Source organism: Cinclus cinclus, chromosome 10, assembly GCF_963662255.1.
Source record: "Cinclus cinclus chromosome 10, bCinCin1.1, whole genome shotgun sequence".
In the NCBI taxonomy this organism is placed as follows: Eukaryota; Metazoa; Chordata; class Aves; order Passeriformes; family Cinclidae; genus Cinclus; species Cinclus cinclus.
In genome coordinates this window covers 21,552,594-21,570,293 of record NC_085055.1, presented here as the reverse complement: position 1 = coordinate 21,570,293, position 17,700 = coordinate 21,552,594, and the positions used below count along the sequence as shown (strand labels likewise).

Below are 17,700 nucleotides of genomic sequence, written 5' to 3'. Positions count from 1 at the left end.
TCCCATAATAGAAATCAGTCAGATTAACAGGTCCTGGCTTCAGAACCTTACAGGATTCTGGTATAAGTGAGCATTTTATTTGACATTTTAATAAAACTCGGAATTCCTTGTGGTTTGAGTGTGCTGTGAAATGTGTTGGGAGCTGAACACTCAGTCCTCTGTCCATGTCATATCTGTGAGGAGGTGAGGAGCCCGATGTGGTCACTGCTTTGGGGGCAGAGGATGTTCTTGGCCTTGTGCTGGCCCCAGTTCGTGTGACTCCTCCAGTGCTGCTGACAAACTCACAAATCCAGATGGGGTGGGAAACTCTGGAAAATGCTTTTTATCCCAGCTGAAAGGCTGCAGTGAATGTCTTTTTTGGGGAGCCCCATGTGCACCTTGCCCTGGCAGAGTCTCCTCAGTCCTTTCCTCCTGGCCACATTTCAGGTGACAAAGGCAGGCAGGAGCAGATGGCCCCGGTGCTGTGGCTGTGCTCTTCCCTGCCTGCCTCGGAATGTGACAGCGAGAAATCCAACTTCTCTCCCTGCTTATCTCTGATCTACATTTCTAAATTTCCTGAGCACACTGGGTGTGTTTCCAGATGGCTGCCTCTATTTTTTTTTTCCTCTTCCATTTTTGCTGGGTTGATGACAGCAGCGATGTTTTAAAATAACACTGGGCCTGATCATAGTCTGATCATACAAAACTGGTTTTCTTAAAGTATTTGAAAGGTGAGCAGCCCTCAGTCATTCCTTAAGCTATGTGTTTCCATGTGAATATTTCAGTTTTTACATGACACAAATAGCTCTTAGGTGTGTAAGTGAATTTTTTTCACTTACTTGCTGTGAAATCTGCAGACAGCAAACAGCATTTATGGAAAGTGCACTAAGATCCTTTCTAGACTTAAAAAGCAGGTTTTCAAGGGGTGGCAGTGGCCATGCTTGACTCTGTGACAGCAGCCCACCTTGTGCTACAGTATGATTGAAAGAAAAAATAAACGAAGCAGTGAATGAACGCAGAAAGCTTTTCCTGCAGTGCTGCTGGACCTGCTAATTCATCCCTTAAGCAGTTTTTTGTTTCCTGCTGCTGGATGATGCTGTGTGGCTACCAAAGGAACTCTCCCATTTCCCCATGAGAGAACAAAGCTCTGGGAGCCTTGGCTTGTGCTCAAACAAGTGCTGAGTACAAATAAATGTTTTAACGTGAAACCTACTCCCTTAACAATTACTTCCTGTTCTTTTCAAAAACCAGACCAAACTAAAAACCCTCAACAGAAGTGGATGGTGGACATAGATTTTTTTAAAGTTCACTCCTTCATTTGAGCCCTGCATCCTGAAATAGGCTGAGCAAATATTTGCATTTCAGAAAATAATTTTTAGTGACACCCAACTGAGCCAAAGCTCCAAGATCACCTTAAAGGATTGGAAGGGATTTGAGAGGCTCAAGCAAAATGTCAGAGTTGCTGTTCAAGGTCCATTTTTTTCCAAGACTTGCATTTATGATGAGGAAATAGTGATATCAGCAAAGGGTTATTTAAAAAAAAATCCATTGCAATTGAAAAAAAAACAACAAAAAGAGTAACTGAAAGGGGATTTTGAACTCAAGCTCATTGTATGTTACAAGTGTTGTTCATTCTGCAATTTTACCAAGTCAGGAATTGAATGGATTTTCCCTTCTTGCCTGCACTGGCAGGTGTGGTGTGAGCTACTTGCAGTTGTTTCATGTGTGCTTGATTTATTTTGTCTTTTTAACCTGGAGCTTCCCTTGCTTAGGAGAACTCAGCCATATCCCATCACTTCTAAATAGCAATCTAAGAGAGTAAACTCTGCCAGTTCCAATATGTGGCTTTATAAAGTGCTGGACAAGCCTGCTAGTAGGGAAATGGACGTTGGCCAAAATGGTTTCTTATTGAATTCAAATACTGCAGGGGTCAACATTTTTCATGGAATCCCAGATTGGTTTGGTCTGGAAAGGACTCACCCAGTTCCACCCCGTGTAATGGGCAGGGATACCTTCCACTAGACCAGGTTCCACAGCCTTTGCCAGTTCCAAATCACCTTTTGGGTCTCTTTGATGGCTTTTTGTTTGATTTTTTTTCTGTGCTCAGGTGACAGAGGCCACTTTCCTCACACCACGTCCCATCTGACATTAGGCACCTGACCCCTTCTGCAGGGTCTTGTGCAAGAGCAGAGCTGGAGGGTGGGATCTTGCTTTGGAAGCAGCTAAAAGATTTTATCTCAGCTTCAGCGTAAGATTTTATCTCTTCCTGGGTAAATAATTGACATGAGCAGAACTGGATCAGAGTTGGAACATCAGTGGGACTCAGGAGAGCGTGCAGGATGGAAACCAGGTGGTTTTACATGCCCACCTCACCCCACAGTGCTGTGTAGCTCTGGGATGTGACTCTACTGTCAGCGTGAGCTGCTCTTCCCGGCAGGAACGTGGAGAGCAGGAGAGGAGGTCTGAGTATTGATCCGTGTGTCTGGCTGAACCTCCCCCCTCCTGCACTCCTGTGCTGATTCAGGTCCCAGATAAAGAGGTGGAACTGCTTTCAGCCTCTCTCAGGTATGGCTGCAGGGATGGCATTTTGGATACAGCAATGATGTCACCTGTGTTGAAGTGGTGTCATGTGGTGGAGTTTTCTTTAAAAACCCACAGAAATGTACCTGGCAGTTCTCCTGTTTTCTTACCCCAGACCACGGGATATGTCCTAAGTACAAGAGTGTGCTCCAATTCCAAACCTCAAAACCCACAGACAGCTTTTGTCCCTTGTCCCTCAAGGAGCATGCTAGAAAGCAGGGATGCTGCACCCCATGGCTGAAAACCCGGGAAAAGAAGATTCTGTAGCATGCATTTACTTCCAGAAGATCTGCCTGCCAGACCAGGCTGTGGCACAGGGATGTTGGCCTTCTGGCCAGAGAGGAAGATGGGTGAGATACGCTGAGCTCTGCAAGGAGTTGAGAGTGTTTCACTTCCCTTTACTGTTTGTGACTGAATTACTCACTTCTCTGAAGCAGAACTGCAGCAGGGAGGGAGTTTGTGGGGCTGCAGATGGGAGTATTTTTTTTTATTTGGTCACAATTTGCATTCCAGAATGATGTCCTAGCAGTGACTTGTCCAAACCTTCTCCTTCTGGTGACTTACAGCCTCCAGCCTTGAGAGTTTTAGGCTAAAAACTGACAGATAAGAGATTTAGATTTGATATTAGAAAGAAATTCTTCCCTCCTGACACAGGATGCCCCAGAGAAGCTGTGGTTGTCCCATCCCTGGAATTGTTCCAGGCCAGGTTGGACAGGGCTTAGAGCAACCTGGGATAGTGGAAGGTGTCCCTGCCCATGGCATGGGGATGGCCTTTAATGTGCCTTCCCACCCAAACTTTTCCATGATTCTATGATAACAAACTTTGGTTAATGTGCTGGAGTAGCTGGGCCGGGGTGTTATTGCTTTCAGTGGTTTATTTTATTGTACAGTACAACAAAGGTCAGTTTATCCACACGTTTGGCAATCCTGAGGAGAAAGCTCGGGCAGCTCCTTCGGGTCTAACAGCAATCAAAGCCCAAACCTAATGAAAGCAACCTGGTTGTGGGGCTTTCCAGTCCTTGAGGAGATCTAGGAGTAATCCCAGGATGGTTTGAGTTGGAAGGGACATTAAAGCCCATCCAGTCCCACACCCTGCCATGGACAGGGACACCTTCCACTGTCCCAGGTTTCTCCAAGCCCTGTCCAACCTGGCCTGGAACACTTCCAGGGATGGGGCAGCCACAGCCACTCTTGGGAAAAGATCAAAGGTATTTTCTGACATTGGGCACTGGCTTCTCCTGCAGATGCCATTCCCTGGAGCATCGGGACTGTCTGGGATCATAAGGGAGTGGATACACTTGGCTTCCAGTTGCTCAGAAGTACAAGGTTTTGCTGCTTCGGCATCCAATGCATCCTGCTGCACGCTGTGCATCTGGACACCAAGATGCTCTCCTGGGAGAAGGTTCACCTCAGCTTCGTGGTGGCGGATCCTGAGGAACCCTCAAACCCCAGATTGGGAATGGCTGTGAGCAGTGCTGGAGCCTGGCCACAGGGTGGGAGCAGGGGGGAAATGAGATCCCTTCTGCAGCTTTCCCTCTCCAGCCGCTTCCTCCTCATTTACAGCGGAGCAGGAAGAGCGGTGACCGCAGATGGACCTGCCAGCGGGCAGGGAACTGGCCTCACCCCAGCATGGGCTCTGGGAAGGGGCTGTGGTCGAGCCACTGACCAGCTCCCTTCTTCCCTTCCCACCCTGTGCTCTCAGGAACATGGGTTTGCTTCCCACTAAATCCTTCTTCTGAGTCCCACAGAGGAAATGGGCACCCTTTGGGGACTGAGGGGTTGCTGTGGGGCTCCTGACTGGTGTTTAGATCCTCGATCAAATCTCCTCCAAGCCCAAAGGCATAGTTTTCCCAATTCACCTGGATCCCTGTGGGCTTGTTGGGTGTTGTCAGTCTGGGGGATTATTGCCTCCCCCCTCCTCCCTGATCTCCTGCAACTCCTCTGGTGTTGGCAGCCAGCACGATGCTGCAAGGGTGGTTGAGCAAGCCCAGGGCGCTGCTCAAAACAACCCAGAACTAATCCTGGCTTCAAAGAAGTCTTCTTTGAACCCTGCTTTCCATCAGAAAACCTGGCATAAGCTAGGAGATTCCTGACAGGTGGAAATATATTGAAGACATTCTTGGCTGTGAGGGAGGTGAGGCCCTGGCACAGGGTGCCCAGAGAAGCTGTGGCTTCTCCTGGATCCCTGGAAATGTTCCAGGCATGGCTGGACAGGGCTTGGAGCAACCTGGGCTAGAGGAAGGTGTCCCTGCCCATGGCAGGTGTGGAATGGAGTCATCCCAGGGGAGGATGCTGGGGCTCCAGGGGCTCCCAGACACACAAGTCACTGCAAAAGAAGAGCCTGGAGCTTTACAGACAGATGCAAGAGCTGGCACATGCCTTTCCTTAGATGCAGGCAAAGCAGCAGACAGATGGTTTGGCCACAGCTTGGGGGAAAAGATGATTTTGAGGCTGATTATAAATCCTTGATTTTTGTCCCTAGGTTTCCCCTGCAGGAACTGCCCTGAGGGGAGCTGTGCTTCCTGCAGAGCTCCAGCTCTGCTGCAGCACTCCTGTGTACACTCCTGTACAGCAGTGCACCATCCTGGGATGGGACACATCCCTAGCTACCCCATGGGGTTAAACTGGGTGCATTCCCATTGGGAAATTTAGCCACATGAAACTCCAGAGCTCAAGTTTAAACTTCAAGCATCAAGCTGTGCATTTTAGCTTTCCTCTTTTGCCCATGGAACAAATTCTGTTTATTGTTTTCATAGCTCCTCTTAAATTAAAGGCAACTACTGCTGCTGGCAGCTTCTGAGATACAGGAGACCTCAGGCTTCCCTTGTTTTATCCAGAGCAGGTGATTAAGTAAATTAAATTAATTATGCTTTGCATCATCATCCCTTGCAGAACCATTTTTCAATTCTCGCCAGTTCTCCATCCCAGTGGGAGTCAAGGAAGCCCATGGAGAAATATTTCCGTTTTCCTTTTCCCCCACTCACCAGGTCCTGCTGCTGTGTGAACCATGAGTGACCCTTCTGGTGCTTCCACTTGAGAATAAATCAAATCCCCTGCAGGAAAACACATGTTCAGTGATGGGGTTGCTGTTTCCTGTGCAGTTTCCCCTTTCCCAAAGGTCCTGTGCTGGGTGCATTCCAGGAGTAACTGGGAGCCTGCCCTCTTATCACAACTTTGCTCTTGGGTTGTGTTTGACAATTTGAAGGCTGTTAAGGGAAAATGATTGTTTGGAGGAGGAGGAGGAGGTGGGAGGAACGGAAGAGGCTCACTGGGTGTAAAACCATAAGGGGATTCCCACTCCTCTCCTACAGCTGCAGGAATTGCAGCTGCACGTTTGGACATGGCTCCAAGCAGCTGAATGAATCTCCTTCGGTTTAACCCGCCTGTGCCAGTGAGCTGCATTGGAGCTTCCTGAAGAGCTGATCGGAGGAGCAGCTCCTGGCACCTCAATCCCTGTCCCTTCCCTGTGCTGATATAAAAAAATAAATTACCCCCTTTCAAAGAGCACATCAAGAGAGGACTGGGTGGGGCTGTGAGGGGTGCAAAAGGAGGGGACTAAGCAGAAGCAGCAGCTTCAGGTCTTTTTCAGAACCACCCAGCTGCAGGATGTGGGGAAAGTGTGAAGTGCAGCAGCACTGCTGCCAATACCCCAGCATGGAGCTGTGGGGTCAGCCCTGGAATGGGGCTGCCTTCCAGGCACAATGGGGTGGGGGAAACCTGGATGGGCCCTGCAGGGCCTCTGCCAGCCCATGGTGCTGCTGGGGAGGGGCTGGTTACACTGCCCTGGCTTTGGGGATGGGCTGGGGGCAAAGCAGGGAATGAAGCAGGTTGTTTCCTCTCCCAGTTCCTGCTGGGCTGCAGGACAAAGCTGGTTTAACCCCCAAGGCATCACCTTGATGGTGGCACCACAAAAAGGAATCTCATCAGAAGGTGTCCCGGGAGCCTCCCGATCCAGAGAGCGGAGTCACAGCTGAGGATGCCCAAATTTCACAGCTCTGCCAGCTCCCGTGTCTCCAAGAACCATGTGAGGAGTTAAAGTGTGGGCAGGGTTTGGGATGAGGAGTTTGTGGTCATCAGCTGATCTCAGCCTTTTGTGTGCCCTTGAGCAATGCCATGGGAATTTTGCCCTACTGTGAGCTTCTGCCACTCCTGTTGGCTTCTTTCTTCTCCTTCTTGATTTTTATATGTCCAACTTCCTTGAAAATGGAGGAAATGAAACCACCGGGCTTTTTTGTGAGTGACATGGGACAACCTCCTCCCAGAGAAGTGATAAAATTTAGGGGGAAGGCAAGAAAATTATCTCCCTGGTCATTTTTGCTGGTTTCAGGAGTTTGGGGCTATGCGGTCTGACAGAGAGGGGGAACCCTGGCTGGGATGTCCTGTGTAGGGGGTCTTGGTGTGCTGCAGTGGCACAGTTCATCTCCTGACTCTGCAAATGTCCCATTGGCACCATGGAACACGTGGAATGTGGAGCATGGACCTCCGTGCCGATCCCAGACAGGGTCCTGCTGCAGGGCTGGATCCTTTCTCTGTAATTTTCCTTTCCCTGCTAGGTAGATCTCGGCAAAGATTTCCTCCTCAGAGGCTGGATTTGCTGGGGACTTGGAGATGTGTGAGGACCCTGGGAAGGGGGAGATGTGGGGTGGGGAGATGGAGAGCGACACTCAGGAGGTCCCTGTATGTGGGTGGTTCTGAGTTGTGCCCTGGGGGCTGGGTTTGCTGAAATCTCAAGCAGCCCCAGGACAGCCAAAGGTCTGGGAGCAGGGGGATAGGAGCATCCTGAATCTCACTCAGTGTGAGGGACAGGCACTGGCATCCCAAAGTTACTGAGGACTCAACTCCTGGGACATGTCCAGCCTTGGCCTGGGATGCAACAGGAAATAAATAACAGCACCTTCTTCCCCCACGAGAGGCATGCCTTGGCTCCTGCCAAACCCGAGCTGAGTGCTGGAGGTAAGAGGGGTCTGGAGGAACACGATGGGAATAGGTGCCATGCAGGAGTGGCATTTCTCCATCCTGCAGGAGCGGTGGCATGGCTGTGCCGGGCAGAACCATCCCCAGTCACCATCTCTGTGTCCTGAAACCCCGAGCAGGGGTTCTGCTGCCGTGTAGAGGAGCTGCCACGCACGGCTCGTCCCCAGGAGCTGCGTGACCCCCTGTACTCCTCGCTGCCTGCCTGGGCCCTGTGGTTCCTCCTTGCTGGGGAGCCGTGTGTGAGTGCATGACCCGGGCTGGGAGTGCTGAGATCAGTGAGCGGAGCTGGGCCGCGCTCGCTGCCTCCATGTGACTGCAGTTTCCGTCGGCTCCTTCCGCAAAGGCTATATTGGTGCTCGGCGAGCACCCGGGGCGGGTGGCACACGGACCCACTGGGTGACACACGGACCCGCTGGGTGACACACGGACCCCACGGGTCACCCCTACCCCTGGCCCCAGGACCCCCCTGAGCGCAGCAGGATGGACGGTGCGGAAACCCACGCTCTGTTCCATGCGGTGAGTAACTGCCCCCGATACCTGTGCTGGGGGGAAACACCACGGGGGTTCCCTGTGCCAATCTGGGCATCTGTGGTGGCTGTATGTCACTCATGTCCATGCTTGAAGAGCTGTGGTTGTGTGGGCCCATGCTGGGGCTGGCGTGAAGCGTGGGGAGTGCCCCAGGAGCTCCCAGAGCTCTTGGATGTGGGCTCTGGTGTAGGGCTGCGGGCAAGGGTTTCCTGCTGGGGTTGGCTGCCTCCTCTCCTGGCCGGGCAGGTGCCATCCCGGCAGCTCCAGGGAGCACTGGGAGGGTAGAGGTGCTTCTGGTGGTGGAAGAAGCCAAGAAAGGCTGAGCTGGGTGAAGGAAAGTTGGAGTTTCTGCAGAGGGGCTCGGGAGCCAGAACCAAAACTGGTGTTCTTTGGGCGCAGCAAGGATCAAGGTCCAGGAGGGCAGGGTGTCTTTCTTGCCACCGTGCCTGGGTTGGGTATGAGTCGCTGCTGGACTCCAAGGACTTGAGAGGGCTCAAGGGGCTGTGTGTCAGTCGCAGCCTGGGGAAAGGGGACTACCCCTCCATCTCCCCCACAGTAAAAAACCCTGCTTTGATAAGGCACAAGCTCAACACTTTGGCTGTCCCAAGGAAGGAGACAGCCCGGTACATGCCCTGCTCCCTCTGTGCTGCCCAAAATAACCCTGTTTCTCCTTCATGCAGTGGCAGCTGTGAAAGTGCTGTGTGTGAAACACTTGCTGAGCCCTTGCTGCTCATTTGCCTGAGTTTCAGCTTTTCCCCAGATGCAAATGCCGTCAGCTCCGGTCCCACCAGGTCAGTAATGGGGCAGCTTCTTCTGGAGAGCCTCTGCTTCCCTGGAAGGGTGCCCAGCAGGGATGGGCACTGTGGGGACGTGGTGGGGGATGAGTTGGGTGTCCCCCAAGGGAGTGTTTGGTGCCAAGATGGGGCGCATGAGCCATGCTGGGGGGACACCCTGCTCAAAGGATGCAGCTCAATGGCCTTCACAGCAGCTGTGCAGCTGAAGGTGCCTTCCCCCTGTGCACTGCCACCCCCACCCCTGCTCTTCCCTTGCCTTCCAGGCTCAAACTGGGGCAGCCCCACGAGGGCTTCTGCTGGGGTGGGTGGGCTCAGTGCCAAGGCTCTATGCCCCTTCTTCCATGGACAGCTTATGGTGGTCCAGGTCACTTTGGCCTTTTGGGGTGAACAGTTTGCAGCTTCTGACCTTCTCACTTCTGCCTCCCTCTCCACAGGAGTGCCACCACTGAGATGGAGGCTCTGCTCCCCGGTCTCTCCTTGCTGCTTCTCCTCCTGGCAGTGGGATGGGGAAGCGGGATGGAAGCAGCCTGGGCACCATCTCCTGGGGGCTGTGAGCTTGTAAGTCCTCTCTGGTGAACCCTCACCCCTCTGAGTGCTTGGTCCTGCCTGGCAAAGCCCAGGCATCTCAACATCTCCAGACCTTCTCCATCCCATCTACTGGCTTGGAGTGGACTGGTGTGCCAAGTTTATAAGCAAAGAGCTGCCACCTCCCCCCTTACCCTGCTCCCCAGATGTCTCCCTGTCCATCTCCTGCCTCCCACGGTGGTGTTACATATTCTCCTCTTGTTTCAGGTGCAGAGCATCATGGACTGCACTGGGAGATGGCTGAGTTCCATCCCAGGAAACCCTCGAGGCGATACGGAGGAGCTGTTTCTTGATGACAACACTATCCAGGTCCTGGGCAATGCCTCTCTGCTTCTGTATCCCCAGCTCTGGCATCTCAGCTTGACCAGGAACCGGCTGGAGCTCATTGAGCCTGGTGCTTTCCTCAGTAGCCAAGGCCTGGAGGTGCTCTCCTTGACAGACAACCTGCTCTTCACCAACTACTCGCTGACAGCTGCTGCTCTATCTGCTCTGCCAGCCTTGAGGACACTGGATCTGGCTGGAAACCAGCTCAGGGAGGACATGGTATCAGTTTTAGTCTCGAACCTCTCTTCCTTGGAGTCCCTGTCTGTGGCCAGGAACATCATCATGAGGTTGGACTCATCCATCTTCACAAACCTGACACAGCTGCTGGAGCTGAACCTGGAGAAGAACTACATCTTTGAGATTGACAATGCTTTCGAAGGGCTGCAGAGGCTGCAGAGGCTCAACATAGCTTACAACTATCTCCCGTGTCTGGTGGGCTTTGGCATGACCCAGCTCAGGGTGCTCAATGTCAGCAACAATGCCATTGAGTGGTTTCTGGCCCTGGAAAGTGATGACCTCTTTGAGTTGGAGGTGCTAGACCTGTCCCACAACCGCCTCCTGTTCTTCCCTGTGCTGCCCCGGCAGAGCAAGCTGCACTCCTTGCTGCTGCAGGACAACAGGATGAGCTTCTACCAGCGTCTCCCCAATGGCACCTCCCTGGCCAACGTCACCGTGCAGTTCCTGATCATTGAAGGCAACTCCACCAACATCACGACGGTCAGGCTCTGGGATGAGCTCTGTCACAGCAACCTCTCCTCCCTGCGCCTCCTGGACATGAGCCAGAACCAGGTCTGGGGCCTGCCAGATGATTTCCTGGCCCAGATGCCCTCCCTGACCCACCTGAAGCTCAACCAGAACTGCCTGGAGGCATTTCACCTGTCGGAGGAGGACTCCTTGGCCATGCTGACAGAGCTGGACCTCAGCCAGAACCAGCTGGTGGAGCTGGGGGTGAAGGTGGGAGTTGGGGATATCCTTCCCAACCTGCAGCTCTTCAACCTCAGCACCAACAGGCTGCAGGCTCTTCCTCTTGGGATTTTCACCCACACCAGGAAGATCACTACCCTGGACCTCAGCCGCAACCGGGTTCACCTCTGTCCCCAGCCAGGGGAGGCTGAGAATATCCCCTGTGTGGACATCAGGGGTGTGGAGACCTTGACCCATCTCTCCTTGGCCGGCTGTGGTCTGCAGGGAATGGGCGGCCGTCCCTTCCAGGGGACATCGCTGATGCATCTGGACCTCTCTGACAATTGCCAGGTGCTGTCTGGGGACCTGGGTTGGCTGCAGGACCTTGTCCTGACACTGCAGGTGCTGTCTCTGAGGAACACCAGCCTCTCTTCCACTGCCGCCGACTTCTCTGCCCTGAGCAGCCTCGTGCGCTTGGACCTTTCCGGGAATTCCTTGGCTGAGTTGCCCAGCTCGCTGGGCGTGCTGAGGCTGCGCAGCCTGGACCTGCGGGACAACTGCCTGCCCATGCTGCCGCTGGGCCTGGCACAGGTGCCACTGGGGAGGAGCCTGCGGGAGCTCTACCTCAGCCGAAACCCCTACAACTGCTGCGCGCTAGGCTGGTGGGACGCCCTGCAGCAGGTGGAGGGGCTGCGTGTCCCCGATGGGAGGGAGGTGACCTGCAGGCACGGCTCCCGCGTGCTGAGCCCCGGCGCGCTGCCCGAGCCCGTCCTGCAGAGCTGCCGGTGGCAGACGGCCGACATGGCGCTGCTCTACCTGGTGCTGGCTCTGCCCACCTGCCTGACGCTCCTGGTGGCCTTCGTTGTTGTCTTCCTCATGCTCAAGGAGAAGCTGCTGAAAATGGTGAAAAACCGGTGTGGAGTGTCCAGCTCTTACTGATGGCTGAGGAAGAAGAAGGGCTCGGGAATAGTCAATAATAGCAGGTGGTCGAGAGTATAGGTGATAACCCCTCTGAGGTGGTCAGGAGAGAAACCTGATGGATGCAGGACAGGAGGTGCTGGGAGAGCTGCCATTCCTGCCCTAATGGTACTCAAAGGGTGAGGGTCGTGTATGGTGGAGGAGCACTGGGAATCCTCAAGGAATGTGTCTTCAACAGATACCTTCAGCTGGTGTTGGTGAGAGCTGAGCGGACAGGACATCAAACATTCCTTGGCTGAAAGGACAGGTTGCCCAGAAAATCTGTGGGTGCTCCATCCGTGGAAGTGTTCAAGGCCAGGTTGGAGTGGTGGGCTCAGAGCAACCTGATCTAAAGGAAGGTGTCCCTGCCCATGGCAGGGGTTTTAACCAGATGGGTTTTTAAGGTCCCTTCCAGACCATTCTGGGATTCTGCGACAGTTTTCTGCAGCACTGCTTCCCCCTTGCCACTTCCTGCAGTTCCTTTTATTTATTCCCACCTGTAGCCAGTTCAAAATGTCCTCCAGTTCTGAAACCAGCCTCCACAGTGTCCCAGGCTGGAGCAAACATCACCAGGGCAAAAAGGGTGAAAAAGGGTGGAAAAGGGTCTCTGTAGCCACAGCTTTCCACACTGGCCTTGCCAGCACTGCCAATCTCACAGGCAACCCTGCACCATGTGCATGTGCTGATAAAGGCAGGCGTTGTCAACAGGGCTGAAAGACACATTTTGAGGTGTTGTTTCTTCACTAAGTCACTGTGTGGGTTAGAAAAGTCCATTAAAAACAGTCCAAGTTGCAACAACGAGAAATACTGATTGAAAAGCAGGAGAGTAAATTATGTCCCTCGGTGATATTTTATCATGGATTTATATTTCTCCAGTGACTGCTGGATTAAACATACAAAGGAAACAAGAGAAATCCTTCCTTCTTGTTGTGCAAGCCCTGCTCCCGCAGGCGGTTGCTCCAGCAGTGCTGGGGGCTTTCCTCCACCCAGCTCTGCTCACTGCACACTGGCTCTCCCAGAGCAGCAAGCACTACCTGGGGAAGTGCTGCTCTGTTCCTCGGGGGTCACTGAGGAGAAAGGAGAAGTGATGGTGGTTTGTACTAACTCAAAAACCCTTCTGAGAAATGGAGTAGCTTTATTCCTGTGGCACTGTTGGGATTTTTCTAGTGAAACGTTTAAAGGGAACAGGACATGGGGAAGTGTGCAGCAGTATTGGAGTGGGAGTTCTGGGGGTTTGTCCTTGTCTGGGTGTGGGCGGGTTCAGTCAGTGATGTGGGATGCGACAGGGATTCAAGCCCCGTGGAGCTGTCCTGGGAGGTGATGGAGGGAGATGCCCGAGGCTGGTGACAGGCTGGGAGGATGCTGGGATAGTGCAGGCAGGGGGAGCCACTCCCAGACACAGGTGTGGGACTGGGGTCTTGGGGGAGCCTGGTGCAGCTGGTGGCTGTGCAAGGCTGGAAAATGGACGGTCAGATCCTGCTAGACCAGCCAGCAGCTCCACTGGGGCTGAGTGCAGTAAAGGCTCTGGAAACTCAGCTGTCAGATCTGGCTCGGAAATGACTGCTTTCTGCCCCAGTTTTAGACTGAAATAGCCAAAACCAAAGCAAGCCCCAACTGGGGAATCCCTCAGCCTCTTTCAACTCTTCTTTTGCCCGTAAGCTGCACCCAGGGGGACAGCAGTGACCTATAAATACATCCCTGCTGTGTCCCCCAGCTGCATTCCGGCATCTCCCTGCTGGCAGGGTGAGTGGGTGCCCCTGCAAGCTCCCCTCTCCCTGGCGCTGGGCTTGGAGGGGGAATGTGTGTTCTTCCCCACCTCCACAGCCAATGCTGCTGCTCTATCCAGCGTGGGGTGTGGGGTGCAGCCATGGAGAACACATAGGGAGGAACCCAGGCACCTCGCACTGCCCAGGACACGGATAAACATGGGTGGGGTTCTTAATTGTATGGAGCTGATGGGGATACTCAATATTCCCCCATCATGGTGTCTGGAAAGCTGTGGCTCACCTGGAGCTGTGATGTGAATGGGATGTTGGGGCAGCAAGAGGAGATTCCACTTTCTGGGGGGTGTCCTTACAAAGCTGCTCTCACTGTCTTTGCAAGGCCATGGTGATCAGAGAAGGTCCTGGGTGACTGGAGAACCCAAGGGTCCCACTCAACTTCAGTAATAGCCAAAAGGCCATCCCAGAGAGCAACAAGGCAGTCACCTTCATGTTGGGAAAATGATGGAATCAATGTTCTTTGTTTAGAGCACAATCCTAGAAAAAGAGGGTGGCTGGAAGATGTCAGCATGGACTGCTGAGGCTAAGTTATGCCTGCCCAACCTGCTTTCCTCAGGATGGAATGGATGGATCTGTAGGCAAGGGGAGAGTGGTGGATTCTGTCTGCCTCAGCAAGGCTCTGGACACTGTGTCTCACAATGTTCTTCATACAAGTGCAGATGTCACGGTCTGAATGGGTGGCAGCCAGGCAGGTCAGGATCAGTGGGAGTGAAGTGGGAGTGTGGTTTGTAGGATGTGCTCTATCAGGAGGCTGCTGAGGGGACAGTTTTAGGATCTGTCTCATTTCATGTCTATATGCATGATCTAAAGCTGGCTGTGAAGTGCCTTCCTGTCAAGTTCACAGAGGATCCCAAACCAGGAAGACAAGTAGGGCTTCATGCTCTTCTGGGATGGGCTGGAGGAATGGGCCAGCAGGAACCTCATGATCCAGGCACTTGTTTGGCCTCATGCAGCCCTCACTGGAGAGGAGGCCATGCCTGGGGCTGGGCACAGGCCACATCCTCTGAGCCCAGCCAGGATGAAGCTGGGGGCAGGCTGGGAGTGGAGGAGAGGTTCCCAGAGGCCCTCTCCCTCCCAAGTGGGGGATCTTTCTGTGTTATGTTGCAATTGTTGAAGCAAGGCCTGTGCCAGACTCCTGCATGCCCTTTCTGGTCCTGGGAGAGCTGAGTCAGCCTTTACATTTTTTTTTTAAATTTTGGCAAGGGAGGCTTCAGCTTTCATTTCTCTCCTGACTGAAGACCCCGTTGGCCAAGCGTGAGCTCCCTCATACTCTCTAGTGAAGGCAAAGCATTGTGGTTTAACTGACACTCGTTCCATGTTTTTCACAGCAATGACTCTTGTTTTGTGGTGTAGAAGAGCTCTTCCAGCTGCTCCTCCAGCCACTCCTCTTAGTTGTGTCAGGCAGGAGTTTGTTGAGGTCCCTCAGTTTAGGATGAAGACCCATCTCACCACAGCCCTCACAGCTGCCTGGGTTCAAAAAGCCAAAATCCAGGAAGCTTTTGAAGCTGTAAATTTTCCCAAATAATCCTAATCTTAGTCCTCCAGTTCTTAAACTAGAGCAGGACTAATCTAGTAGAGACCAGCCAAGGTAGACAGCTGGATTAAAACCTTCAGTGGGATGAGTTTGTCTCACTCTAGAACCCGCCCCAGCCTTTGACCTACCACTCTGTTTTTTGGATCCTTTAAGCACATTCCCCAACCATCCCATTGCTCACTGTTTTCAAATGTACTTTCAAGACAAATTCATTTTCAAGATATTCCTTCTCTTACATGTAAGGATTCATTTTTGTGTAAGCTAAAACTGGAGATTTCAGCATTGCTAGAAGTGTGAGAGTAATATTCTCAATGCAGAGTTGGTTTATACAGAATGACTGATACATATTTAACCTCCCAGCAGGCAATAATAATCACCCTATTTGTACAGTACAGCTTTAACAGTGTCTTCAGGACATGAATATTTAATGCATCATTTTCAGACAAAGCTGACTGAAATGTAAAAAATTCAAAGACTAAATAATTTAAAATTATTGTATGTAGGAAAAGACTGAAACCAGCCAACAATTTCAGCTGCCTAGTCTCCATTTAATCAAGCCTGGCTTCTTAAACAAAGCTCACTTAAGCCTGGGATTGCTGTGATGCCTTGGGTTCTCCTGAGCCAACGGGGGGCAGAACATGTATGATGACATTGTTCTACCTTGCCGGGCTGCTGAGATTTGTCTCTGAGCTGCCTATCTTTGTCTGGAATCAGATTTCTTCATCTGACTCCATGTCCCAAGTACAGGACTCCAGCTGCTCATCCAGTGGGAACTCTACCTCAACATTGTAAACGAAGTCGGGGTCATCCTTCTTCTTCCTGTTCTTTTCGAAGAGCTCATCCATGATGCTCTTCCTTTTGGCCAGTTCCTTGTCATCCAGTTTGTTCATATCCTCCTCTGGGTCAATGGTCTCTTCCTGCTGAAACTTTTCCAAGCTCTCAGCCAGGCTCTGTCCTTCCAAATGACCTCTCAGCAAACTGTAGAGCTTCTGGAGCTGGCGCAGTGAGACCCCTTCCAGGTAGGCCTTGTGCCGAGGGTTGTTCTTGAGCTGCTCAGCAGCCCTGCTGCAGTCTGGGGAGAGCCAACACAGGCACCTGCAGCTGCAATAAACCTCTTCTTACAGAGACATCTCCTCCCAAACCCTCCCCAGGGGTCTCTCCAAACCCTCCAGGCTCACAGAGCCACTGCTCAGGTTGAGATGTTGCCTTGGGCTCCTCGGAGAGACAACATTACCCCAGCACAGCCCTCCCTGCAAGCTGCTAGGAGAGTACTCAGTGGCTACCAACAAAGCTGCTACCAGTGGGTTCCTCTCCATGTGTCTGGAGGGGGCCAGGCAGGAATGAATGCCCCTTACCTGAGAACCTGGAGAAATTCCTGACGGGCATGATGCGCTGGCGAGTCTTGTCCTGGCTGTTGTCTCTGTAGATGAGGATGATGGATGGGGGCTGGAAGCAGATCCCGCACTTCTGAGCACTGAGAGTCATCATGGCACCGGCTACAGCTCCATCAGAGCCCTCAGCAACACTCCCTGGAAAACAGGGAAAAGGAAAACAAGTGGGGGAGCCTCTCAGTGCTGGTATTTTTGTCAGGAGTTCAGCAAAATCATAGTATCCCAAAGTGGTTTGGGTCAGAACGGACCTTAAAATGAAATTGATTATGAAATTAAATTAGAGGGGACTTAGAAATCCAAATCTGCTGCAGATCCTGTTTTCCAGGTCAGTGGACAGCACTGAGTGCAGGTGTGGCTTTTATTTTGGTTTTAAACGAGTGAAAATATGTCATACGTGAAGGTGATCTCCAACTGCCCCACAGACTGCAGTAAGGCAAAGTAACTTATTTTACCCCCCCCAAAAAAAATCAATGTATTTCTCCATAGCAAGCAAAATCACATTAATGTTGAAAAAGCTATTTTGAGGCAGAATTGGAAACACTTCCTCCTTTGTAAAAAATCACATAGGAAAGAATTCAAACACACAGTAATGTCCTTAAGAGTGAAAAATTCCAATGCCAGGTTAGAGGGGATTTGGAGGAACGTGGTGTAGTGGAAGGTGTCCCCGCCCATGGCAGAGGGTCAGAGCCGCTTTTCTGCCGCACGAGGGGCTCGGGGGCGCGGCCGAGGCCCGAACTCTGAGCACGAAGGGCAGCGGGGCTAGGCCGGGTCCATCTGCCCCAGCAGGGCCATCCCAGAGCCCATGGCACAGACTGTGTCCAGACAGCTCTGGAATACTCCCAGGGAGGGAGGCTCCACAGCCTCTCTGGGATCTGCTCAGGAAAGTTCTGCCTCATGTCCAGGTGGAACTTCCTGGGCTCAGTCCCTGCCCATTGCTCTGGTGCCATTGCTGGGTCCTGCTCGGAGCCCTCCCTGCAGACAGGGACAGAAAGGGACACCCAAGGACAGACAGGGACACCCAGGACTGAGTGCCCCTCTCAGCTGGGGCTTGTCTCGAGGCTGAACAGCCCCAGCTCCCTCAGCCTTTCCTGGGCACGGAGATGTTCCAGGCCCTTCAGCATCTCCGCAACTTCCCCTAGACCCGCTCCAGCAGCTCCCAGCCTCCTTTACACTCTCTGCCTACCCCCTCACCTCGGGCGGCACAGAAAGCCACTTCTTCTTCCTCCTCCTGCTCCTCCCCCGGACCGGCCCCGCCTCCCTGGGTGGTTGCCATGGTTGCCCGGCGCCGCCGAGCCCCAGGGGTAAAGGCCCCCTAGGCCAAAGGCCCCCTTAGGGCTGCCCTCACTAACGCCTGCAGGACAAGGCGCTGC

General features: G+C 52.8%; 2 protein-coding genes across 3 annotated transcripts; one reads left to right on the top strand and one right to left on the bottom strand.

The window, feature by feature from the left end:
- Positions 1–9,263: 9,263 nt before the first annotated feature.
- Positions 9,264–12,460, top strand: NRROS (negative regulator of reactive oxygen species). The gene is made up of 2 exons (XM_062499119.1): positions 9,264–9,413; positions 9,648–12,460. The coding sequence occupies exons 1-2, from the start codon at positions 9,306–9,308 to the stop codon at positions 11,604–11,606; spliced, it is 2,067 nt and encodes a 688-aa protein (XP_062355103.1). The 5' UTR covers positions 9,264–9,305; the 3' UTR covers positions 11,607–12,460.
- A 2,887-nt stretch (positions 12,461–15,347) lies between these two features.
- CEP19 (centrosomal protein 19) lies at positions 15,348–17,603 on the bottom strand. Of its 2 annotated transcripts, none has more exons than XM_062499117.1 (3): positions 17,503–17,603; positions 16,295–16,464; positions 15,348–16,011 (listed from the first exon to the last, which is right to left on the bottom strand). In XM_062499117.1, the coding sequence occupies exons 1-3, from the start codon at positions 17,601–17,603 to the stop codon at positions 15,650–15,652; spliced, it is 633 nt and encodes a 210-aa protein (XP_062355101.1). In that variant the 3' UTR covers positions 15,348–15,649. The 2 variants fall into 2 exon arrangements, with proteins under 2 accessions (XP_062355101.1, XP_062355102.1); XM_062499118.1 differs by having other exon boundaries at positions 16,295–16,468; positions 17,522–17,562.
- Positions 17,604–17,700: the final 97 nt, after the last annotated feature.